General features: G+C 38.0%; 1 protein-coding gene and 1 long non-coding RNA gene across 3 annotated transcripts in view; one reads left to right on the top strand and one right to left on the bottom strand.

Moving 5' to 3' along the window:
- The window catches only part of LOC122199497, a 32,973-nt gene extending 32,730 nt beyond the window's left edge, over nucleotides 1–243 (top strand). Inside the window, exon 3 of the long non-coding RNA XR_006193539.1 lies at nucleotides 168–243. This is a non-coding gene — a long non-coding RNA (uncharacterized LOC122199497). The remainder of the gene's footprint in view (nucleotides 1–167) is intronic.
- LOC122199493 (tubulin-specific chaperone cofactor E-like protein) overlaps nucleotides 1–27,204 on the bottom strand; it is a 161,213-nt gene that overhangs the window by 84,584 nt on the left and 49,425 nt on the right. Inside the window, exon 9 of one of the 2 annotated variants that reach the window (XM_042904606.1) lies at nucleotides 67–4,133. The exons of the other annotated variant lie outside the window; for it this stretch is intronic. Coding sequence (XP_042760540.1) covers nucleotides 3,815–4,133 — 319 coding nt within the window. The 3' untranslated portion in view covers nucleotides 67–3,814. Of the gene's footprint in view, nucleotides 1–66; nucleotides 4,134–27,204 lie in introns of those variants that run through there. 2 annotated transcript variants of the gene reach the window in all.

The raw sequence follows: 27,204 nt of genomic DNA, 5'->3' as shown, positions 1-27,204 counted from the left end.
ATCTTGACCCCAAACTCCAGAAAAAAAATCAGAACACAAAGAGAAAGTAGACTTGGATTTTTAATTTTTTTAAAGATTATCTCTCTATATATGTATTAATAAAAAGTGCAAAGAATAGACCTTCATGTTTAAATTATATTCTAAAATAAAATATATATTTCCATTAGCTGCAGGAGACAACTGGCAAGTGAGGAAGGAGCCTGGGAGAGCCCCGTCCCTCTCCGTCACTACAATGGACATGTTATATTATGGAAGCACCTATGAGAAACAGAGTGTTCACAACACATCTGGTAACACAGACAGCTTCTGGGTGTACTTGAACGCAGTTTGTTTGTGTCTTCAAGCTAACATGAAACGGAGGGAAAAATCAAATTCATAAACAGCAGTGGCATCGCTGAGAACAATCTATTATTTTGTACTCCTGTTTTATGTGCCCTAGAGCCTAGCACTTCGCAGAGGTCAAGTCACACACACACACACACACACACACACACACACACACACACACACACACACCACACACACACACACACACACACACACACGTGCACTGGTAAAAGCTATCACCAGCGAGCCCTGAGTGGGGGTCAGATCCCTGTGCAACAAAGGTCCTCTGGCTGGCGCACTGCTTACTCGGCAACACAGCTGAAACATCTGGTGACGTTTCATTTTGTTAAGCGAACAAAATTTTAAAACATAGCATCATGACACTCGGCTCTGTCACACGTAGCTCATGTTTCGGGCTTATTTCCACCAAAAGCTCTTAAAAGAAACAAGGTGTGGGATTTCCGTTGCTTTCTTATGTGTTTACGGATATGGTGGCAGAAACAATAGAAAATGTTATAATAATGAAAGACACTGGGCTCAGCTTTTTTTCTCCTTTAAAGCAGTCTGGGATATTTCAACAATTCGATTAAAAAGAAAACTGATCTCTGTTGTGGCCTCAGCAGCTACGTGTGAGCACGGAGGACCCCTCGGTTTTGATCTGGCTTCCTTTCCCTTTTCGTAACTGAAAAGAATTTCTAGTTGAGGACAGGTATGTCCTATACACTGCGCCTGCAGCAACGTATCTGTAACACTGGCTCTGACAGCATCTTGCCTCATAAATGCCAATAATATGCTCTCACTGCATGTGGATGGAGGAAGTCAATATTAAAATACATAAGCTGCAGCAATCAATTATGCATAACATTTAGGCTCAAAGGTCCACGGTCTCTTGTCTCCTTTCCGGCCTGTTACAAAAATAATTTTGGTTACAAGTGTCTACACAGCACCAATTTTATTTCAAAAGCAGCATCTTTGCTCAGCCCCCCAAATAAATCTACAGGTACACATGCTCAAATAGCTTCTCTCTTTTACTTCTGTTCTGTAGCTCTAAAAGACCAGGAATTGTGATAGATTTCATCTCAATCAAAAAGTATTCGGCAATTATTAAAAGCATCAATTACAAGGCCCTAAAAATACCCACATCCACTGCATTAGATGAGAAGTTCCCCTGACATGCAACTGTATAATGGGGGAATTATGCCTGCAGTTGACGGACGCTGTGTTCTGTCGTAACAGAAGGAACAGGTCTCTGATAGTAAAAAAGCGTTTCATAAAACTTTGTCATATATAAAATAGCTCATTAGTTGTGACCATTCCACTTATGATTAAAGCATAACAGAAGTGTTTGCTCTGCCTTCTGCTGCGGGACAGTCAGGGGTCATAGAACCTCAAAAAATAAGAGTGCATCTGTCTCCCAGGCTGACGAAAGCAATGGGCTCCATTACACGGTTTCTCTTTCAAACTCGTCGGCACTCATGCACACATACACAAAGCACCCACAGTTTTTGTCTTCACGACACTGTTGCCACGCTTTTTTCCCCGCTTCCAAAAATCTGTCAGGAAAATGTGACTGCAAAATAATTATTCTTGTTTATACCCAGCCCCGGTCTCCATTGCTCATTCTTCTGATTTTGAAAGATAAGAGTCTTGCAGCAGGAGGATGGGCTTCATTCATCTTTCTCAAACCCTTTGGTTTCCACCTTTAATGTTACAGTGAACGTAGATTTGACTCAGTAGGCCTGGGTCAGAGGCTTTACAGACACTGAACCTGAAGTGCATTAAGAGAATAAACATCTGCTGTTATGGCATAGGAAAAAAATTTAAAGTAGCAATAAGAGTCACAACTCTGCAGATGTGAAGGATTTTATAAGAGCCATCTAAAAATTTCTTACGAAATTAAAGAATTTGTAGGAGCGGTGGAATCCTATAACAAAGGTCAAAAAGTCAAATGTAATCAGATAATGATTACATTCTTCGAAAAAGAACATACCTTCTTTTTTATGTGCGCATCTCCTGCCCTTAGTTATGCTAAGCCTTCCTCAAGTCTCCCAAGTGTAAACATGGTGGACCAAGAAAGACATACATTAAAGAAAGGGAGTACACTGATTAACAAAGGACTACAAGAACAAACACAAAGATTTCAGAGCAGGCGAGGAACCAGCTTTTCAAGAAAAGTGCTTTAAATATGCTTCTGCAAAAAATATGACTTGGAGGCAATTCTGGAGTTTTGACACTTAGACTTTACTCATAGATTAGGCAGAGTTGTTCTTCAGTAGGGGCGACTAAGTTGAAACGTAAAACAAAAAGAACTGTTCAATTACGACGTCACAAAATCCCAGGGAAGAACTGGGAATCAAAACTCCCTTTGATTAAAATTCCCCACTTTTGACGCAAAGTGCAAGAGCAAGGACTTCAAATGACGACACAGGCAGGAAAGCCACGACACTCTCTTTCTCCTGTACGACCTGACTTTTCTCCTGCGATGCTCCCTCACACACGCCACAGATCGTCTGTTAGCTAATTCTCACCTCTCCTGGCACGTACATCCATTACTTTTTTGGGTCCTTCCTAAAGTCAGGCCTCTGGTCCCAGTAGTTTAAGGTCAGGAAAAAGATAGCTAGATATGAGGAAATACATTCGAACTGGGGAATGCTCGGGAATGCGACATATTTCATACTATGGACGTGAGGGTTGATACAGTGTGTGCGAACACCCACGTGGACACTGCTACACACAGAGACCAGGCTGCTCTGCCTGTGCTGCCGAACAGGAAGTTTTCCTGGAGTTTTAACTCTCCGTCTGCTCCTCTTCCAGATCCTAACAGAGTTATAGGTGCTGAGTACCTGAGATCAGGATCAGGTTGAAAAATGCTTAAAACACGAAACCGTTTCAAAAGGGAGAAATGAAGAAAAAACCCCGCCCACACTGAGAAATGAGAAGTTACTTATAGCCAGAATGAAGCTACTAGGTAAACAGGGGCTGACGCTAGTCAAAGTGAAAAACTGAACCACAAGAGGAAAGGAGGGAGAACGAGGGAACGCGGAAGAACGGGGGGAGAGAAATGCTGGCCCTTCCTGGAAAGATCCCTGCTCCGGATTTAAATAGTCAAGTTACCCTCCTGCGGGGGACACACTGTTCGTGCTCTTTCCACAAGTACCCCGAAGCGGTCGGGACGACCACGCGGCAGACACGTCCCAGTGAACACGGTACGGACACGGCGGCTTCCTGGTCATCTTTCGTGAGGGAGGGCGGGCGGACTGGAGATGTGGCCAATTCTGCTGGCTGAGCTGAAGAAATCTGTGGTAGAAAATACCAAAAACAGTCCCCTACCCATCCTAGGGGGAAAAATATACAAAACCCCCCTGAAACTGAAACAAAACAAAACAAAACGAAACGAAAACAACCTTCTCCCTCCTAAAGAAAACCATTGGGAACAAATGCCCTGCAAGAAGTCCTTATGTATGTGTTTTTACAAGGCTCGTAGAGGTTATTTTGTTTTGGATTCCACATAAATTTTATCTCCATCCCTAATGCCAAAAGAATGCAATGCGCGAGAGCTGTACTTCATTTCCTCTGGGCCAAAGGGTGCTTCGTGGTCAAAATAGTAGAGAAGCATGTTGCTCGTGGGTAACTGCACTAGAGTTTTTAATTGTTTCTTTAGTTCTGCAACTGTTTGGTCCAGACGAATGCTCATTTCTTCCACCTGATCGTTGAAGTGGACTTCTACTTTCGCGCTGCTCTGGGGTCTTAGGTCCACTTCTGCCAAAGGCTCCAACTTCCCATATTTTGTAATCAGTTCATGATACCTAGAAGGATAAAAAGACAGTGTCAGCTCAAGCCGCTAGCACATGGACCACAGACTTTTTCAGAACTACGGGTAAACTGCACTGCCACCACCCTATTCTAACATGATCTCCATGGAGCTACCTGACAAATTATTTGCGTCATCTGTGATCTGATACGGTTGCCCTCTTGAGGCTACAGTAAAACCACATGGTTGTGGATAGAAGAGTCTGTCCTAAAGATGGTCAGCATGCCTGCTGTTAATCATTATTTACGGATAGACTTACAGAGGAAAGGAGAACCGAGAAAAGTAGACACTCCCGGAATTTCAGAGCGATGTCTAACCACTCTGTAAAACTTGCTTACTTGGACGCATCATCAAAAAGGGCAGACATCTAAGCACATGTTCCTTGGTAACAGATGGGAAGGTGGAAGCAGGCTGGCTTCTCGCCACCAGAGAAGATGACTTACAAACAACAACAACAGTCGAGTTGTATGTGAGCTATTAATCTAGCTTTTTCAGTGATGCCTTGTTTGAATGTTCCAGCCTGGTCTCGTTGGCTGCAGTACAAGGAACTTGTGGAAGACTCCAGAATACATTCTCGTGAAAAAGTGGCAAGTGGCAAATGGCAAATGAGGAATAGAAGTTCCTTGATCAAGGTGGGAAGAAATGGCAAAAGATGCTACGAGGAAGGTGAGTTACAGAGGTGAGAGCAGGGCCCACAAAGTCAAGTTTCCTATGTGGAAGATCCTGTCTCTACTGCCAGCCTTAGAGAATCTGGGTCTGATTTTACTGAGGAAGCTGAGCAGTTCCTACAAATCAGGGAAGGAAAAAATGATGAAAAAACCTGATATCGGCTTTATTATAACCAAGACACTGACGTTAATTCACGATCAAAGTACAATGGTCACGTAAGATTATTCCCCCACCTCCCCGTTCCTCCTTCTGGCTTTAACTCAGTTACATCAATGTTATAGGTTGGTAGGAACATTAAAGACAGAGGCAGACGCCTGTGATTAGGGATGGAGGTAATCATTTTCATCAAAGGGAGTAACAGGTTATGGTAAAATAGTACTTGCTTTGCAGTCAGAAGATCTAACTTCAGAGTCCTGACTCCATCTTATAATTAGCTATGTGACTTACCGACTCAATCCCTTTGGATCTCAGTTTCCGTATTAGTAAAACTGGGATAAAAAGTCTGCCCTTCCTACCTTATAAAACAGTCAAGAGAATTATATAAAATAATAGATGAGTGAGTACTTTGTGAATTCTAAGTTTATATACAAATAAAAAATGTCAACATTACATTCCTATTCTGGAATTTACAGTGTCAAACCATACACACCCTTTAGAAAATAAATACTTGAAATCTAGGTAGAACTTCTTGGAAAAGATGGTGGTATGATGAGACAGTTTACAGAATCTTCTCTCCTAGAACTTGTGTCAAAAATGGTATTTTTTTTTTTAAAAGGGTAAGAATATCACCAGCAACAACTAACAAAAGAAGAGAGGGAGTAACCTTACCGGGATAGCCCTTCAGAAAGGAACCGCAGCCGTAGACTATGTGGTTCTGCTAGCAAAGATTCTAACCCAACCCTCAGAGTCCATTACGGAGAAAGAAAGTAAAGAGGAAAATCCTGAGCTAACACTCCCCAATTTACAGAAAATTGGGCTGAAGGGATGAGGAGCCAGCCAGGAGAAAGACTGAGGAAACACCGCGGGGACCAGAAGCCTCTACACCCCACTGTCGGCATGTCAAGATCTTAGCAAAGGGAAACAGGACAGAACAGAACAAAACAAGCTCAAACAAACAAAAAGCGAAACTACCAGGCCCTGAAATTTTCCCAGGCTCCAAACTGAAAAAGTGAAATGATTCAAACTCCAAGGTTATCTTTCCCGACCCCCATCTCTTCATATATGACTTCAAACAAGTGAAACAAGGCTATGATAATTGAGCAAAATCTCAGAAAAGATAGCAGAACCCAAGAGGCCAAATAAAAGCTAAACCCAACTCCAGAGATGTTTTCCCTTCAGACTACAGAAAAGTAGAATCGTAATACCTCACTCTCACTCCCAAACTCTGCCTAGGAGGGACGGAACAATGGTGAAGGGGTCAAGGAGAGTTTACTTATACTATGTTTCAGTAAAGAGATGGTCTGGAGAGAGGTGCCCACTTTTAAGCCTAAGTGAGAAGACACAAAATGGCAACTAAATGCATCCCATAGCAAAAGGTAGAAAAGAAAGAAACACAAAGTAAGTAAAAGGCAGAGGCAGGACTCAACCCGAAAGAAAACATAATCAAAGGAAAGTGGCCTGGAACTTAATAAATGCATGAATATGACAAAACACGAGCTCAAAGACAAATGATGGACAGCAGAATGAGCTGAAAAGAAAAACTGCAGAGCAAATGAGACAAATGGAGGAGCAAAACAATGCCAAAGCTCACCAAGTAAATGTATTAGAAAGCATGACCCAGGGATAATATACCTTGCCAAGTTTTGTTCAGAAATACACTTAAAAGGCAATTATTCTGGGGGCGCCTGGGAGGCTCGGTCAGTTAAGCATCTGACTCTTGATTTCAGTTCAGGTCATGATCTCACAGTTTGCGAGTTCAAGCCTCGTGTTGGGCTCTGCGCTGACAGCACAGAGCCTGCTTGGGATTCTCTCTCTGCCCCTCCCCTGTTCTCTCTTTCTCTCCCTCTCTCAAAAATAAATAAATAACATTAAAAAAAAAAAAAGGAGGCAATTATTCTATAACAAGAAGAACTCAGGGAATAGGGCACCCGTGAGTTCTTCTGAAAAACACTGCTCAACAATGAAATTAAATAGCTAGCAGTAAGCTCTAAACATATTTAAATATTAAAACTAAAACTTAAAATAATAATTACATAATCTTAGAGTTATTTATACCTGACACTAGAGCCAACTGAGTTAATCTCACCCATAAACATATTTGTACACAAAAGTATGACCCACAGGCAGAAACTAGCCTACTTGCCACAACAGGCCAAGTCTATCTACCAGTTAAATGACCTATAAATTAGGACATTCTAAGGTCCTACAGTTTTCTCAAAATCCAGAAATAATCCATTGTCACTGCTAACCATCTTTCTTTCGGTCTTTCTTATGTCAGTAAATGGCACCAGAAACTACCTACTCATCCTAGCCAGTAACTGGACAGTCATCCTGATTCCTTCCTATCCCTCCCCGCCTCCCCCCAACCCCCATTCCATCAATTGCCATGATCTATCAATCCTACTCCTAAACGTTTCACGAATCTATCTGCATCTCTCTTGCCCACTTGCCTTGTAAATTCAAGCCATTATCATTAATAACCTGGATTGCTAGAGCTTTCTGTGGACGAGCTTTCTCAGCATGTGCTTCAACCTCCTCTGGAATGCCTTCCTCCTGGATTGCCAAGACTGGAAAGCTAAAAACTCCATTTCCCACATATCTTTGCAGGTGAGCTTCAGTTTCTATCAGTTACACTCAACAGTCCTGGAGACACAGATCATGGATCTAGCAGATGCTATGAGAACAGTTTGGGCACAGGCTCCCTATTACCAAATGGCAATTCCCTGCATTCCCTGCATTCCCAGGGTCAACATCCCTGGCAGCAGTTTGCTGATCCCCAGATCAGCTAAGGTGCTGTGATCCACCACCAGGGACAGCAGTTTTGTGAGCTTCTCCTTGTCTGACTCCACCAGAGGCAGCAGTGCCATTGGGGGGCCAGTCTGTGGCAACATTCTAAAGGTAATCCTAGGGACGCAGCCATCTCCAAAATGTTTGTAAGCACTTTATTCCCTGTTTTAAGTCCCTTTCTTCTGAACATAGCTAGCATGATTTCTGTTACCTATAACTGAATCTCAAACGACACTCCTTCAAAAGGTTTCCCATAACTTCACGGTGGCCCCAAACTGACTCTTGTCTACGTTACAGCCAAAGCGATTGTTATAAAACACAAACGTGACCACATCACTCCTCTACTGAAAATCACATAAAGCCCTTAAGAAAAAAGCCTGAACTCTTTATTGTGATTGTGGAAGGCACAATTTTGGCCCCCACAATCTTCATCCCCTTGAGTGCTATTCTCAAGATTATATTATGTCATATGGTACTGTTGACCGTAAGACAGAGAGATTCACTCACTGGACCTAAGCTAATCATATGAGCTGTTAAAAGCAGCAAACTTTCTCCAGGCAGCAGCAGAAGAGGAAATCAAGAGAGATTCCAAGCACGAGAGAACCTGATATACCACGGCTGGCTTGAAGATGAAGGTGGCCACGTGTAAAGGATGAGAAGGAACATAATTCCGCCACCATCCTGAATGAGCCTGAAAGGGGATTCTTCTCCAGAGCTCCCAACAACAAACACAGCCCTGCTAACCCCTTGATTTTGGCCTGTGAGATGCTAAGCAGAGAAGCCGGTTAGGCCACACCATGCCCACACCTCTGACGCACAGATACTGTGACATAACAAACAGATGTTGTTTTAAGCCACTAAGTTTAGGGTAAATTGTTACAGCAGCAATAGAAAACTGAGTGACTATAAAAGGCCCTTCATTATCTGGTTGCTTTATAACCTTCCAAACTTATTTTTTGCCATCAACATTACCACTTCTGCACCTGCCTTCCCACTTGTTTAACTCTTAAAATTTAGACTTTTGCACATGGATGGAAGTTTTGATATGGGCTCTAACACATTCACTCTTTATTCTATAAAAATGAAGGAAAAGTATCAGAGTTGTGACTCAGTACACATCCTAAATATGCTCCCCTAAAGGTTACATATGTAACAAGTATGATTTTAAGAGAATATGTTTAATCCCCATTTTCTTATTTTGGATTCTCTTTAAGCAGGGAAAAAAATCAGTAAATATAAAAAAAATCGTGATCTTACAAAATGCCCAGTAAATTTCAGATCCCAGTTTCTTCCTAGTCTTCCAGTTCAGGTATTTTATTCACTATTCAACAGTCCATCCAAACTGACCTACAGCTGCGAACTTGGTATTATCTGAGCTTTTCTCAGCACTGGCCCCACAGCTATAGTCTTAAGAGGTAAATGGTTTCTGATGACTAAGTATTCTTCAAAACAAATAATCTCAATTTATATTAATATTCTCAATCAATCAGTACATTATAAGTCTCACTTCTGAAGTGGGCAAAATGCCATAAACCCACCTTGAAAGATATTATTGACAAGGGTGTACTGTAATAATCAAATGCTAAAATGTAATATATACTATACTTCTGTTCAGGAGTTCTTTTTTAAAAATGTTTATTTATTTTGAGAGAGAGAGAGAGGAAGAGAGACGTTGGGGAAGGGCAGAGAGAGAGAATCCCAAGCAGGCCCAGGCCATCAGTGGAGAGGCCAAAGCGGGGCTTGATCCTACAAACGTGTGAGATCATAACCTGAACCGAAATCACGAGTCAGACGCTTAACTGACTGAGCCACCCAGGTGCCCCTGGAATCTTTATTTTCAATAAAGCTATCTTACTCTAAAATAAATCCCTAATCCTCTCTTTAAGGAAATGTGACATAGAATACATGAAAAATCTCTGATGGTTTGCTTGGTTTAACCAAATCACTTAATAACTAGAAGAAATACATTAATTTAGTTTACTCTGTTTCCTAAGGCATTATGGACTCAAAGTAAATTCCAAACATCTGATTGCTGGCATTTAATCTCTCTTGCTATACTATGCTGTCTCTCATTTTGATATGGTATCACATCATGGCATATGTAGAAATCTCAATTCTACAACTGAGCTTTCACACACCACTAAAACAGTCTTCTCAAGGTCACTGATATTCTATTTATTAAACACACAAACATCGCATGTTAGACACAAAAAGGATCTTAGAGATCTTCTAGTATGCATTTTACAGATACAGTAATTGGGGCAGTTTGTGAACCCAAGGTCTAATAGCTCTGACGGAAGGGTGGAAGATAGCACTCAGGTCTTGTTCTCAGACTGTCATTCTGTCTTAATTCTCACCACTTTTATGGTTTGCTAGAGTAATACTGTTCTGGAAATTCTCTTCTCCTTTCCGTATTTCAAATGCCGCTTTTCAATCTCTTTTTAGGGGTTCTCGTTCCTTTCGACCATCTACACTCAGGTAGTTCTCAAGATTCCTTCCTGGAAGCTCTTCCCTTTTCTCTTTATGATCTTCCATGTCAGATCTCATTCTCTTACTTAGTGTAAGCCACAGAGGTTTTCTCACTGGTCTTCTTCAAGCTTCTGTATTCTACCTACCTCTAGGATTATTTACCCTTACCTCTCACACATGGCAAAGTACTTGAGCTGAACTTAGTATTTTTCATACTAAGTACATTTCATCAAGGCTTAAGTCATAGAATTTGTTTCAACTCACTATTAAACTCAAGTGCTGTCAAATAACTTAGTGATTGGATAAACAGAGTGTGGCCTATCCATACAATAGAATATGATACAGCAGTTAAAAGAATTATTTTGATCTACATTTATCAACATGATTAGGACTTTGATCAAAATGACTCCATAAATTCACATTTTAATATACTTCTGCCCCAAAAATAGAGATTTAAAATGGATAAAATATGAAAGGTTGAATTCCAAGAAGGCAGCCTAGCCTCAGAAATAATAGACATTTCTATGACCAGACACAGAAAAGAAATGCAAAGCACACAAGTAAACCACAGAACCACTGGATCCCAAACCCAAAGCAGGTGGTGGCGGTCAGGAGCTAAAGTCCTGTTAGTCAAAGGAGAGTAAAAGTACTCTATGGGAGAGAGAGGAACTCAAGCCAGGTTCACTGCATGAAGCAGGGGTAGAGTTGGAGGGATGTAAGGCTGAACAGAAAATAAGAATGCAAAAAACTGCTACAGATCCAATGCTCTTTAGAGCAAAGGGTCTAGATAAAAGAATGAAAAAGACAGCTCTGGCACCAGGAATTGAATCAAATCACCTGCTGCCTAGGTGACTAGACAGGTACTAACTACAATTACCATGGGACCGGAGGCTGGGAAGCTAGTTAGAGACAACTGCAAAACCATTAGATAGGGAGAGGTAAACTCAAACAGGGAGACATAACAATCTTCAGTGTGTATGTACCTAACAATGCAGCTTCAAGATAATGAAGCAAAAACGGACAGAAGTGAAGGTACAAAAAAACAAATCCACAATTACAGTTGGAGACTACAACACTCCTTTCTCAATAATTGATAGAATAAACAGACAGAATATCATTAAAAACATAAAAGACATGAATACTACTAAAAACTTGACCTGACATTTATAAAACATACTTCCCAACAACATTAGAACACACATTTTTTTCTAGTACATGTGGAGTACTGACCAAAACAGACCATATTCTATGCCAAAAATATATCTCAATTAATTAAAAAGAATCAGAATAATACAAAGTATGTTATCTTACTGCAATGAAATTAAACTAGAAATCATTAACAGAAAGATAGCTGAAAAATCCCCAAGTATTTGGAAGATACACAACACACCTGTAAATAACCTATGTGTAAGAAAAGGAAAGTCACAAGAGAAATTAAAAAATATCTGACTTCAATGAAAATGAAAATACAATATATGAAAATGTATAGAATGTAGTTAACACAGTGCTTAGAAGAAAATTTATATAATTAAATGTTTATAAGAGAAAAAAAGAAAGGTCTCAAATCAATGACATAAGCTTTTACCTTACGAAGCTAGAAAAAGATGATCAAATTAAGCCCAAAGCTAGAAGAAAGGAATTATTATAAAGATATTAGCAGAAATCAGTGAAATAGAATGCAGGGGGAAAAAAGAAAACCAATAAAACTCAAATCTGGATCTTAAGGGGAGCAAATTTGAGAAACCTCTAGCCAAATTGATCAAGAAAAGAAGATATCAGTATCAGGATTGAACAAAGGAACATCACTACAGACACTACAGACCTTAAAGGTTTATAATAAGTGAGTATTATGAACAGCTTTATGCCCATAAATTCAATAACTAAGATGAAATGGGTTAATTTCTTCAAAGACACAAACTACCAAAGCTCATTCAAGAAGGATATAACTTGAATCAAGTTATATCTCTTAAATAAATTAAATCATAGTTAAAGCTCCCAGCAAAGAACACCAGGCACAGATGGCTTCACTGACAAAATTCTACAAAATATTTAAGAAAGAAATAATACTAATGCCACACAAACTCTTTTAGAGAAGAGGAGAGATAACTCACAAATTCATTTTATGAGGCAAGTGCTATCCCAATATTAAATGAGACAAAGACATTATAAGAAAAGACAATTAAAAATCAATATCCCTCATGAACAGATGCAAAAAATCATCAACAAAATATTAGCAAATGAAATCCACCAACATAAAAAGGAGATAATCATTATAACCAAGTGAGATTTATCCTGGGAATTTAAGCCTAGTTAAACATTTTAAAAAATCAGCCAATATAAGTCACTATATGAACAGACTGAGAAAAACTGTATAAATTTTTCAGCAGATGCAGAAAAAGAATAAGAAATAGAAAAAGAAAATTTTAAAAAGTTATATAGATTGGAAAAGAAAATACACACTGTACTTCATAGGTAACATGATTGTCTACAATAAATCTACTACAATAATTCTAAATAAAAGAACTACTAGAATAAGTTTAGCAACGTTGTAGAATACAAAGTCAATATACAAAAATCACACGTATTTCTACATCTAGCAATGAACAATTGAAAATTGAACATAAAAAATACTATTTTTAACAGGACTAAAACACATGAAATCCTTATGTATAAGTGTAACAAAATATGAGCAGGATCTATATGTGGAAAAATACAAAACACCAATTTCTGAAAGAAATCAAATAAGACTTACATACACGGAGAAATATACTGGTTCATGAACAGGAAGACTCAATATTATTAAGATGTCAATCCTATTCAAATTGTCCTGCAAGATTCCACACAACCACAGTCAAAATCCCAGAAGAATTTTTTTTCCCTAGAATTCAACAAGCTTATCCTAATATTTATTTTTTTTTTTTTAATTTTTTTTTCAACGTTTTTTATTTATTTTTGGGACAGAGAGAGACAGAGCATGAACGGGGGAGGGGCAGAGAGAGAGGGAGACACAGAATCGGAAACAGGCTCCAGGCTCCGAGCCATCAGCCCAGAGCCTGACGCGGGGCTCGAACTCACGGACCGCGAGATCGTGACCTGGCTGAAGTCGGACGCTTAACCGACTGCGCCACCCAGGCGCCCCCCTAATATTTATATGAAAAAGCAAAGGAACTAACATAGCCACAATACTTTGAAAAGAAGATCAAAGTTGGAGGACCAACATGACCTGAATTTCAAGACTATAAAGTGACAGGAATCAAGACAATGGGATACTACCAAAAAGGACAGACACATAGATTAATAGAAAAGAACAGAGAATCCAGGAGTAGAGTCTACCCATATGGTTGACTGATTTTCAACACAAGTATAAAATCAATTCAATAGAGAAGGGATAGTCTTGTCAATAACCACTGCTAGAACAATTGACACTCATATGCCAAAGTTTCAGCAAAACAAAAAAATTCATATTCTACACCATATACAAAAATTAGCTCAAATGAATCAAAAGCTTAAATGTAAAACTTAAAACTTGTAACATGTCTAGAAAACATACATGATAATCTCTGTGATCTTGGGTTAGTCAAAAATTTCTTAGATATCACACCAAAATCATGATCAATAAAAGGAAAAAAGAACAGTGAGTTGAATGTCTTCAAAATTTTCTTTACTGGTTTTGAAAAAAGTATTTGAGGAATGCAATGAGAAGCCAGACTGAGAGAAAAAAATGTACCAAACACACATCTGGCAAGGGATGTATATCTGGTGTATATAAAGAACTCTCAAAATCCAATAATAAGAAAACAAAAAACCTACTACGAAAAGGGGCAAAAGATTTTAACAGACATTTCACCAAAGAAGGTATCTGGATGGCAAAGAAGCTCCTAAGAATATGCTCAACATCATTGGTCATTAGGGAAATGCAAATTAAAACTACAATGAGATACCACTATACATCTATTAGAATGGCTAAAATTAAATAAAACAAAAAACAGAACAAAAACAAAACAGAAATAAGAAATTGAAAATACTGAGTGATGATAAGGATGTGGAACAATAGGAACTCTCACATGTAGTTAGTGGGAAAGCAAAATGGTGTGCCACTTTAGAAAACAGCTTAGCAAGTTAAACATATACTTTCCATGTGACTCAGCAATTCCACTTCTGGGTATTTATGCAAGAGAAAGAAGAAGTGTATTCACACACAGAAACCTGTAGCTATTTATCACAGCTTTCTTAATAAATTGCTAAAAAAAAAAAAAAAAAAAAAAAAAAAAAAAGGAAACACTCCAAATGTACTTCAGTTGACGAATCACTAAACTGTTACGTCTATATAAAAGAATACTACTGGGCAGTAAAAAGGATCTCATTAGTGATATACACAAGATAGATGAATATCAAATGCATCATGTTTAGTAAAAGAAAGGAGACTCAAAGGGGTGCCTGCATCTCTTTTCAGGAAATGATAAAACTACTAGGCAGAAAATGAGCAAGAACAGAGATTTGCACAAAACAATCAATCAGTATCCAATTGACATATATAGAATTTTATGCCCAACAATAGCAGAATACACATTTTTTGAAGTACATGAAATAATCACCAAGATAGGACATAAAATTAACTTTAACAAATTTAAAAGAATTAGTATTACCTAGTGTATGTTCTCTGACCATAAGAGAACCAAAGTAGAAATCGGTAACAGAAAGATAACAATTTACGAAAAGTCCTAAATACTTGGAAATTCAACTTTTAAATAATCTAGAGATCAAAGAGAAAGCCTCAAATAATTTTTTAAAAACAAAGAGCTGAATGAAAATTAAAATATAACACATCAAAACATGGGATGCCAACAGTGCTGTGAGTGTAATTTCAAGCACTAAATGTTTATTAGGAAAGACCTCAAATCAATAATCTACATTCCTACCTACCTCAAAAGCTAGAAAAAGAAGAGCAAATCAAGCAAAAGGAAGGAAATAATAAAGGTAGTAGAAATCAAAATGGCACTTTATAAAAAATGTTTATTATTTATTTTTGAGAGAGACAGAGTATGAGCAGGGGAGGGGCAGAGAGAGAGAGAGACACAGAATCCAAAGCAGGCTCCAGGCTCTGAGTTGTCAGCACAGAGCCCGACACAGGGCTCGAACCCATGAACCATGAGATCATGACCCGAGCTGAAGTTGGCATACTTAGCCAACTGAGCCACCAGGCACCCCCAAATGGCATTTTTAAAAAAAGGAAAACAACAAGGGTACCTGGGTGGCTCAGTCGGTTGAGCATCTGACTTCGACTCAGGTCACAATCTCATGGTTCATGAGTTCAAGCCCTACATCAGGCTCTCTACTGTCAGCGTAGAGCCTGCTTCAGATCCTCTGTCCCCCCTTCTCTTTCTGTCCCTCCCCCACTTGTGGTCTCTTAAAAATCAATAAACATTAAAAAAAGAGAAAAATATTTAAAGGAAAAAAAAGGAAAATAACACTGAAAACTACAAAACATTGCTGAAATAAATACAAATAAATGGGGAAAATTCCATGTTCACAGATTAAAATATTTAATATTATTAAGATGTTATACTAACCAAGGTAATATACAGATTCAATGCAATCTCCATCAAAATTCCAATAGCATTTTTTTTGCAGAAAAAGAAAAAAATCATCCTCAAATTCATATGGAATATCAAAGGACCCTGAATAGCCAAAATAATTTTGAAAAGGAAGAATGAACTTGGAGGACTCACACTTCCTTACTTCAAAATATTACAAAGCTACAGTAATCAAAACAGTTTGTTACTGGCATAAAGACAGACATATAGACCAATGCAAGAGAATAAACAGGCCAGAAATAAAACAACATGTATGTGGTCAAATGATCTCCAATAAAGCTGTCAAGACCACTCAATACATAAAGGACAAACAGTGCTGGGAAAATCGAATACCCACATGCAAAAAAGTTAGAGTGGATCCTCATCTTAACTACATACAAAAATTAAGTCAAAATGTATCAAAGACCTAAATGTATAACCCAAAACTATAAAACTGCTAGGAAGAAAACATAGGGGAAAAGTCTCACTGACATTGGATTTGGCAATGATTTCTTGGATATTATACCAAAAGTACAGGCAACAAAAGCAAAAATAGACAAATGGGATTACTTCAAACTTAAAAACTTGTGTGCATCAAGGGATACAATGAGCAGAGAAAAAGCTAACTTACATAATTGGAGAAGATATTTGCAAATCATATATCTGACAAGGGGTTAATATCCAAAATATATAAAGAATTCCTTCAGCTCAATAACAAAAAATAAGAAAGAAAAATGATTTAAAAATAGGCAAAGGACTTGAATAGACATTTTTCCAAAGATGGCATACAAATGGCCAACAAGCATATGAAAAGATGTTCAACATCACTAGTAATTAAAGAAATGCAAATCAAAACAACAGTGAAACACCACCTCACACCCATGAGGATGGCTATTTCCAAAAAAACCCCCAAAAAACAAAAAAACAAACCTACACACATATACACAAAATAATCAGTGTTGGTCAGTGGAGAAATTGGAACTGTTGTGTACTGTTGGTGTCACTGTAAAATGATACAATCACTATGAAAATAAACAGTATGGTGGTTCTTCAAAAATTTAAAAAGAGTTTTACCATAGGATCCAGCAACCCAATTTCTGGGATTCAAAGAATGATAAAGCTGGGTGTTAAAGAGAAATCTGCACATCCATATTCACAGCAGTATGATTCATAATAGCCATGAGGTAGGAGCAACTCAAATGTCTATTGATGGATGAATGGTTAAATAAAATGTGTATATACATACAATAAAATATTATACAGCCTTAAAAAAAAAAAAAAAGGAAATCCTGTCATGTGCTACAACATGGATGAACCTTGAGGACATTAGGCTAAGTGAAATAAGTCAGTCACAAAAAACATACTGTATGATTTCATTTATAGAAGGTATCTAGAATAGTCAAATTCATAGGGACAGAAAGAATAGTAATTGACAGGTGACTGCAAGGGGTTAGAAGGAGTGGGTAATGAGAAGATGATGTTTAATGGGTATAGAGTTTCAGTTTTACAAGATGAAAAATGTTCTGGAGATTTGCTGTACAACAATAGAAATGTATTTAACACAACCAAACTGCACTTTAAAGTGGTTAAGGTAGTAAATTTTACGTTATGTACATTTTACCACAATTAAAAAAATAGTTAAGATGGCAAATTTTGTTATATGTATTTTACTACAGTGAAAATTTAAAAAAATGTTTAAATGACAAAAAACATTAACACCAATTGTACCCAACTTTTCCAGAAAACAGAAGAGAAGGGAACACTTACCAACTCATTTTATGAAGCCAGTGTTACCCTGATACCAAAAGCACATAAAATACATTTTTTTAAAAGAAGCATACTACATACTAATCTCTCTTATGACCTTAAACACAAAAATCCTCAACAAAGTATTAGCAAACCGAATCCAAAAATGTAAAAAAAGAAACATACACTATGATAAAGAGGAATTTATTCTAGATATCTAATGCCAGTTCAACATTTGAAAATCAATCAATATAGCTCTCATATCAATAAGCTGACCAAGAGAAATCAGATTGACACAGAAACAGCATTTGAAAAGAACTGATATCCATTTATGATAAAAACTTTCAGCATGTTAGAAATAGAGGGAAACTACTTCAACTTGATAAAGAGCATCTATGAAAAATCCCATAGCTAACATTGTACTTAGTGGTAAAAGACTGAATGCTTTTCCCTAAGATTGGGATCAAAGCAAGGATGTCCACTCTTACCACTCGTATGCAACACAGTACTGGAAGTTCTAGCCACTGCAATAAGGCAAGAAAAAGAAAAAGGTCATACAGATTGGAAAGGCATAAATAAAATTTTTATATTTGCAAATGACATGAAATATTCAGGTGTAAATCTAACAAAAGATTTGTAAGTCTTGTATGTTGAAAATTATAAAATGCCAATGGAAGAAATTAAAAAGGCCTAAATAAATGAAGAGACATACTGTGTTCATGCATTGGAAGATCCAATATAGTAAACGTGTCAATCTTCCCCAAACTGATCTACAGGTTTAATAAAATTCCCATCAAAATCTCAGCAAGATTTTTTGTAGACAGAGACAAACTTAGTCTAAAATTTATATAGAAAGGCAAAGGTCCTAGAATAACTAAAATACTCTTGAAGAATAAAGTGGGAAGAATCATTCTATATGATATGAAAGCTAATTATACAGCTACAAGACAGTGTGGTACCTGTGGAATAATAAGAGACATAAATCAGTGGAACAGAACAGAAAACCCAGATATATACCCACACAAACACACTCTCACGATTTTTTTAAAAAGCTGCAAAACAATGCAGTGGGTCAAGCAGCCTTTTCAACAAATAGTGCTAGAAAACTGGACAACTAGAGGTAAAAAAAAAAAAAAAAAAAAAAAAAAAAAAAAGAGCCTCAGCTTAAACTTCCCACCTTGCACTGAAAATTTTTTTTTTTTAATTTTTTTTTTTTTTCAACATTTATTTATTTTTTTGGGACAGAGAGAGACAGAGCATGAACGGGGGAGGGGCAGAGAGAGAGGGAGACACAGAATCGGAAACAGGCTCCAGGCTCTGAGCCATCAGCCCAGAGCCTGACGCGGGGCTCGAACTCACGGACCGCGAGATCGTGACCTGGCTGAAGTCGGACGCCCAACCGACTGCGCCACCCAGGCGCCCCCTTGCACTGAAATTAACTCGAAATGGATGACAGATTCGAATGTACAATGTAAAACGATAAAACTTTTAGGAAAAAACAAGAAAAACTTCAGTATCTATGCCTAGGCAGAGTTATTAACACTAACAGCACAATTCATAAAAGGAAAAACTGGTAAATTGGGTCTCATCAAAATTAAAAATTTTTGTGCTATGAAAGCTCACAGGAAAAAAACAAAAAGACAAAGCTACATACTAATAGAAAAAATTTGCAAACCACATATCTAACAAAGTAGTACCTCAAGCATATAAATAGCTCTCAAACTTAACAGTAAGGAAAGAAACAATCCAATCAAAAATTGGGCAAAAACCACAGAGATATGTCACTGGAGGCTTTACAGATGGCAAATAAGCACATGAAAAGGTATTCAAGATCTTTAGCCATCAGCGAATTCCAGGGGATTAAGTCATCAGCCATCAGGAGATATTATGCACTGACCAGAATGGCTAAAATATGAAAAAAGTGACAACATCAAATGCCAGCAAGAAAATGCTGCAGAGAAATTTGATCACCCATTTATTGCTGGTGGGAATGTAAAATGATACAGTTATTCTAGAAAACAGTATGGTAGCTCCTTATAAAACTATGGATGTAAATTTAAAAAAATAAAGAATAAAACAAGTTAAAAAAAACAAAACAACTATATATGCAACTACCGTGCTGTTCGGCAATTGCACTCCTTGGCATTTATCCGAAGGAATGAAAATTTATGTTCATAAAAAAAACCTATACAAGAATATTCATATATTATTTGTAATAACCCCAAACTGGAATCAATCCAGATGTTCTTCAATAAATGAAGGGTTAAATAAACTTTAGTACATATATAGCATAGACTACTACAAAGCAGGGGCCCCTGGGTGGCTCAGTTGGTTAAGTGTCTGACTCTTAGTTTTGGCTCAGGTCACCATCTCACAGTTTGCGAGATAGAGCTCTGAGACAGGGTCTGCGCTGACAGTGCAGAGCCTGCTTGGGATTCTCGATCTCCCCTTCTCTCTGCCCCTCCCCAACTCGCACACACACACTCTCTCTCTCAAAATAAATAAACTTAAAAAAAAAAAGAGGTTAGTAAAAATAGACGGATCGGTGACGCTTTGAGTAGGTATTAATTAAAAAGAATAAAAGAGTACTACGTAGCAATAAAAAGGGCACAAAGTACTGATACGTGTAACAATTTAGATGACTCTCCAGGGAATTAAGCTAAGTGAAAAAAAAAAAAAAAATCCCAAAAGGTTATATACTGTATGGTTCTATTTTTCTAACATTTTTGAGATGGCAAAATTTTATAAATGAAGATTAGTGGTTGCTAAGGGACAGAGATGGGAATAGGGGAGCTGGCAGGGAGTAGAGTGTGGTTATAAAAAGGCAATGTGAAAGGTCATTGGTGATGGAACTGTTCATCTTGACAATGGCAGTGGACACATAAACTTACACATGCAATAAAACGTAGAGAACTAAAATACACACAGACACACAGACACATGTACAAGTAAAACTGGAGAAACCTGAATAAAACCAGTGAACTGTATCAACGCTAAAATCCTGGTTGTGATACCGTACTACAATTCTGCAAAATTTTACTATTGGGAGTAAATAAATAAAGGGTACATGGGACCTGGCTGTATATATTTTTTTAATTTTTTCTTAATGTTTATTCATTTTTGACAGAGAGAGAGAGCACAAGCTGGGGAGGGGCAGAGAGCGAGGTAGACACAGAATCTGAAGCAGGCTCCAGGCTCTGAGCTGTCAGCACAAAGCCCACCACTGGGCTCAAACTCCCGGGCTGTGAGATCATGACCTGAGCTGATGTCAGATGCTTAATTGGCTGAGCCACCCAGGCGTCCCTGTACTATTTTTTACAACTACATGTAAATCTACAATTATCTCAATAAAAATTTCAGTTGAAAGAAAAGGTCACATACTATGTGATTCTATTTATGTGACATTCTGGAAAAGTGAAAACTATAGGGTCAGAAAACAGATCAGTGGATGCCAGAGGATGAGGTCAGGGAAAGACTTTTTTGGGCAATAGAACAGTTGTATGTTCTGACTGTGTTGGTAGTTACATAATTGTAGTTTTGTCAAAACTCAGAAATGTACACTTAAAAATAGTAGAACTTACTCTGTCAATTATACCTCAATAAACCTAACTTTAAACAAAGGATACTACTAAAAATATAATCATTCAGTAGGACCAATTAAAAAAAGAGAGAGAAAGGCAGAAATAAACATTCAGAATGAAAAAGGAGATGACTATTAATGCAGCACTTTTCTTTGATCACAAAAGATCAACTATATAGAGGGTGTGTGTGTGTGTGTACAAATATGTAATAAGGGCATTATAGAATGTTGTTGAAGATCTACTGTTAAGTAAGAAAAAGCAAGGCTATGTACAAAAATTATGTACTAAACAGCAATGTAACTGTAACAAGAAAACAGTGTCAGTAGTCACCTGGGGACCACATATCTGAATAGCTGCTGCTAAGGATAAAAGTGGGAAGAGGGGCACCTCAGTCGGTTAAGCATATGACTCTTGATTTTGCCTCAGGTCATGATCTCACAATTTGTGGAATTGAGCCCCGCATCAGGCTCTGTGTCAACAGCACGGAGCCTGCTTGGGATTCTCTCTTTCCCTCCCCTGCTCATGTGCGTGCACTCTCTCTCTCGTGCTCTCTCTCTCTCTCTCTCTCTCTCTCTCAAAATAAATAAATAAATAAACATTTTTTAAAAAAAGTGGGAAGACTTGGTTTATGGTCTATATCGTTCCAGAAATTTTCAGTTGGGTTCCATGTGGAAGCATCACCCAGTCCAAATGAGAATTAAATAGAATAAAATAATTTAAAAACATAAACACCTATTCCCAAATCCTAAGAATATTATGAATGACTATAAAAAGTTAAAACTAAATGAAAAAGTTACTTTAATAGAAAAATATAAAATTACCAATCCAATTCATTTTATGAAGCTAATAATATAACCTTCAATAACAAAACCAGAAAAGAACAGTAGTAAAGAACATTACAAACCAATACCAAATATTTAAATATGAAAATGGATGGAAACATCCTAAATAAAATCATAAAATTAGATTCTGCAGTGTTGTAAAAGAACACTTAATATTTTACAACCAGGTTGAATATTCCAGGAATGCAAAGATGGTTCACTATCTGAAAAATGCATCACTAAAATTCAGATTATCAAAACAACATGTTCACCTCACTACAGAAAGAACATTCTGTAAAAAAACAATAGTTGTTCATATTAAAAGAAACTCTTAGAAAAACAGAGGCAGTAAGTACCTCGACCTGATATGAAAAACAACTATGAAAAACCGACAGCAAAAGTCGTATTTCATATCAAAATACTTCACACCGAAACTTTGGAAGCAAAGTGAGAAACAGTGAGAAACAAGATGACGATGCCCTCTTTTACTGATAATACTACACTGCAGGACTGTCTACCCAGAAACCCAGAAGAAAGTAGAGATTAACTATCTTACACGACAGCGAGACCGATGGCTACGTGACCAGCACACACAAATACACAGCATTCTTCTACACCAACAATAGGCAATTAGAAAGCAGTAACAGAAAAAATGATTTCATTTAAAATAGCAACAAAATGCATAAGACGCCTAGAAACAGAACTGAACAAATATGCACGAGGCCTTTGAGAGAGAATTAGAAACAATGCTGAAGGACATAAAAGATGCTCTGAATTAAATGGGAAGATCTCCTATGTTCACAGATGAGAAGACAAAATAGTATCAAGCTGTCAATTCTCCCAAATTAGTCAGTGAATTCACTACAATCAGAATCCAAACTGCAGCAGGATTTTTGTGGTTCTTGGTAAGTCAACCCTAAAATTTACTAGGGAAATGAGGCTACAATCTCAAAGGTAATCTGAGAAACAATTAGGTGTAGAGACCTGCCCTTAATGGGAATTCAGACTTTGCAATGTGATTTCATGATTTTGTAACGGTATAGGAAAGGACACATACACCAGTGGAAAAGACCAGGGTGGAGGCAGAACCACGCATGCATATAAAAAATGAGATATATGACAGAGGCAGCATTAAAGATCAGTGGTGAACACCAATTATCCATATGGGGAAAAAAGCAAACCCTCACATCTCTATTTGACACCATCTGCAAAAACAGATTCCAGGTGGATCAAAGACACAAATGTGAAAACACATTTCGAAAAAAAGCCAGGAGATTATCTTAAGTGATCTCTGGAAAAGAAAAGATTGTTAGAAAAGATGGAGTAAGAATAAACCACAGAGTGAAAGACTGACACATTTAATGGTAAACTTTTGAAACTTCTTTTCAACAAAATACAAAGTGAAAAGAGGAGACTGAAAAGTTATAGACGGAGAGAAGAAACTGCAGTGCATATTAACACAGAGTTATAAAATCCCATTGTATATTTTTATGGATATATACAATATAGTAAGTAGACAGAAGGGATACACATCAAATTCTTGCCAGGGATTACTTCTTGGCATAAACAGGACTGAGAACAGGGGCAAAAACCTCCTCTAATTTCACCTGTGATACTGTTACTTTCAATTTAAAAAATAAACTGGCAGTGAATAGTAAAATATTAGTAATCACCAGTTCTGAATAACGTGAACATGAGTATTTTATTTTATCATTCTCAGTATTTTTTTTTTTAATCCTAAAAAGCAAACAGAAGCAAAACAAAGATCAAAACTGGCCCCTGCCCTGGCCAAAACAAAAGTCGAGACGCCAAAGATCATTTCCCCCAAGACCATGATGTGGGCGGGCCGATTCTCATTCTCTCTTTCCTTTGCAGGTATATGCAAATTCTCATATATAACTCCAATCAAGATGAGGAAGGTAGCCTATCTTCTGCTGGGCTGGGAAAGTGGCAAGAAGTCAAAATCAAGTCCAAGGTAATTGGAATGACAAAGGCTGTGAGCGACAGGGAAAGCTACCATTTCAGGGGCTCTCCGTGGTGCGCCAAGGAGAAAGCCCCTTTTGTTTCTCATCAGACTGGAAGCTGAATGGGAAGAGTGCTGTGTCACGGCCCTTGTCAGAGGATGATGGAGCCTGGCAATATGGAGAAGCCCAAGAGACTCCTGTCCAATGTAGGAATGTTCCTTCACAACAGCAGGTCCTCTGTCTGGGAGGAATATGAGGTAACAGATGCAGCACACTAGGATTTCTCCAGCATCCAAGACAAAGCAAGCCTTCACTGAGGTGGTGTCTGAATACAAGCTGCTGCCCTGCTCTCACAATAACGTGAAGATACAATCAGCTGTATTTAGAAAAGCCATTAGTCTTAAGGAGGAAAAAAACATACTCTCCATATTTTAAAAAGCATGCCACTAATGACAAGCCAATAAGCATTTGAGGAATGCCTAATATAATCCTTGACATAATTAAGGACTTCCCGGGGCATAGTTTAGGGACCCCTTAGGACAAACAGAAAGTGAGGTATCGAAGGAGAGTAAAACTGAAGCAAAGCCTTTAAGAAAACCTATTTCTGGCTTTGCTGCTCTCTCTGACAGCAGTGTCTCTTCCCAGCAAATAATTGTTCACTGGAGCTATGCCTCTTCTAACTCTTCATGAAAAACAAAATTCAAAGCCTGAAAAAAAGAGATCCCCCAAATCAGTGAATTTACTTCCTCCCCACTATCATCAAAAACAAAAAGAAACATCTTCAACAAATGACGTTGAGAAAACTGGACAGCAACATGCAAAAGAATGAAACTGGACCACTTTCTTACACCAGACACAAAAATAAATTCAAAATGGATGAAAGACCTCAATGTGAGACCAGAAACCATAAAAATCCTTGAAGAGAGCACAGGCAGTATGTCTGTGACATCAGCAGTAGATAGGTCCCCTGAGGCAAGGGAAACAAAAGCAAAAATAAACTACTGGGACTACATTAAAATAAAAAGCTTCTGTACAGTGAAGGAAACAGTCAACAAAACTAAAAGACAACCTACTGAGTAGGAGAAGATATTTGCAAATGACATATCCGACAAAGGATTAGTTCCAAAATATATAAAGAACTTCTAAAATGCATCACCCAAAGAGCAAATAATCCAGTTAAAAATGGGCAGAAGGCATGAACAGACATTTCTCCAAAGAAGACATCCAGATGCCCAACAGACACATGAAAAGGTGCTCATCATCACTTATTGTCAGAAAAATACAAATCAAAACTACAATGAGACCAACACCTCACACCTGTCAGAATGGCTAAACTCCAAACCAGAAGAAACAACAGGTTTGGGCAAGGATCTGGAGAAAAAGGAACCTTGGGTATACTGCCGGTGGGAATGCAAACTAGTGCAGATACTCTGGAAAACATATGGAGGTTCCTCAGAAAGTGAAAAACAGAAGTGCCCTACGATCCAGCAATCACACTACTGGTATCTACCCAAAGAATACAAAAATACTAATCAAAAATACTGTAGCGAAGGGACACATACACTCCTATGTTCACAGCAGCATTATTTACAATAGCCAAGATACAGAAGCAGCCCAAATGTCCAGTGACTGATGAAGGGTAAAAAAGATGTGGTATATGCATACAAAAGAATATTATTCAGCCACAAAAAAGAATGAAATTTTGCTAATTGCAATGACATGCATGGAGCTAGACAGTATAATGCTAAGTGAAATAAGTCAGTCAGAGAAAGACAAATACTGTATGATTTCATTCAAATGTGGAATTTAAGAAACAAAACAAAGGAGCAGAGGGGAAAAAAGAGAGACACAAACCAATAAACAGACTCTTACCTAAAGAGAACAAAACTGATCGTTACCAGATGGAAGGGGTGGGGAGGAGTGAAATAGGTGACAGGGATTAAGGAGGGCGCACATGTGTGATGAGCACCAGGTGATTAAAATAAAAACGTAAAAAACAACAAAAAACAAAAAACCACCAACCGCCTCCCCCAAAGAAACAGTTGAACCGTAAAAGATACATGATATGTTGATTTTTTTTTATTATTATTATTTACATCCAAGTTAGTTAGCACATAGTTCAATAATGATTTCAGGAGTAGATTCCAGTGACTCATCCCCTACGTAGAACACCCAGTGCTCATCCCAACAAGTTGTCTTCCTTAATGCCTCTTACCCATTTAGCCCATCCGCCCACCCACAATCCCTTCAGCACCCCTCAGTTTGTTCTCTGTATTTAATAAGAGTCTCTTATGTTTTGTCCCCCTCCTTGTTTTTATATTATTTTTGCTTCCTTTCCTTTATGTTCACATGATATGTTGATTTCTCAAAGAAAAGTTACATGGGTTTTCTTTTTGTTTCTCTTTAAAACTTAACAGAGGAAGACCGGTATTAGTTCAGTACTAAATAAGCAATTTAAATTCACGCAGAGGAAATGGAGATAAAGCAAACAACATAAAGGAAAAACTGATAAATATAGGCAATGCAGACAGACATTTGATAAATGGTGAGGCAAAAACGATAGTACGCTTTAACTTGCACAGATTCACAAACGTGTAGGTTTCTTTTTCTCTAAAAATGATACTCTTATACCCCTAGATAAATCAGGGCTATACATATCAGAAAACAAGTAGAACTTCCCCGTGCGTTTTCTAAGGACTATTTCAAATTCCACAATGGAATTCAGTCCTCACGTGCCCCTCTGCATAAGGACATAAGCCACCCCCAGTGCACATTTGCTTTACCAAAGTTTCAGTTATTAACTGGTTCTCTCTAAGCTTCTCCCTCGAAATAGAAACCACAATCTTCCCGAGAACTTCCCCACTTGAAATGTCTCAATGATTTTCCACTGCATGCAAAAAAAAGTCCTAGTGTCCTGGCATGGCATACCAAGGTCTTCAAGGCCCTGCCCTGGCTCCTACCTTCCCGCCCAGGACTACTGTGGCTACTTTCCACGAAGCATTTCAAACCACTGCAGATCACTACACATCAGGAGTTATTTCCTTTTTTGCCCTTCTGTCTGGAACATTCTCCCCTCCCCTTCACCAGGTTGACTCATTCATTGTCTAGGAAGTACCACCTTTTCCAGCAGAGCAGAGTAACCCTGCTTCGTGCTCCCTGAGCATATGCGGAGATTCAGTCATTTTACTGAACTATTTTGGCTGTTTTGTCAGGCACCACCCTAGGCGTTGAGGTTAGGACCAAGTACAAAACAGAAGTCCCTGCCTTTACAGAACTTACAGTAGAGTGTGGGGAGGC

The sequence above is a fragment of the Panthera leo genome, chromosome D1, assembly GCF_018350215.1.
Source record: "Panthera leo isolate Ple1 chromosome D1, P.leo_Ple1_pat1.1, whole genome shotgun sequence".
Lineage (NCBI taxonomy): Eukaryota > Metazoa > Chordata > Mammalia > Carnivora > Felidae > Panthera > Panthera leo.
The sequence above is the reverse complement of the archived record's forward strand: the minus strand, read 5'-3'. Positions and strand labels throughout refer to the sequence as shown.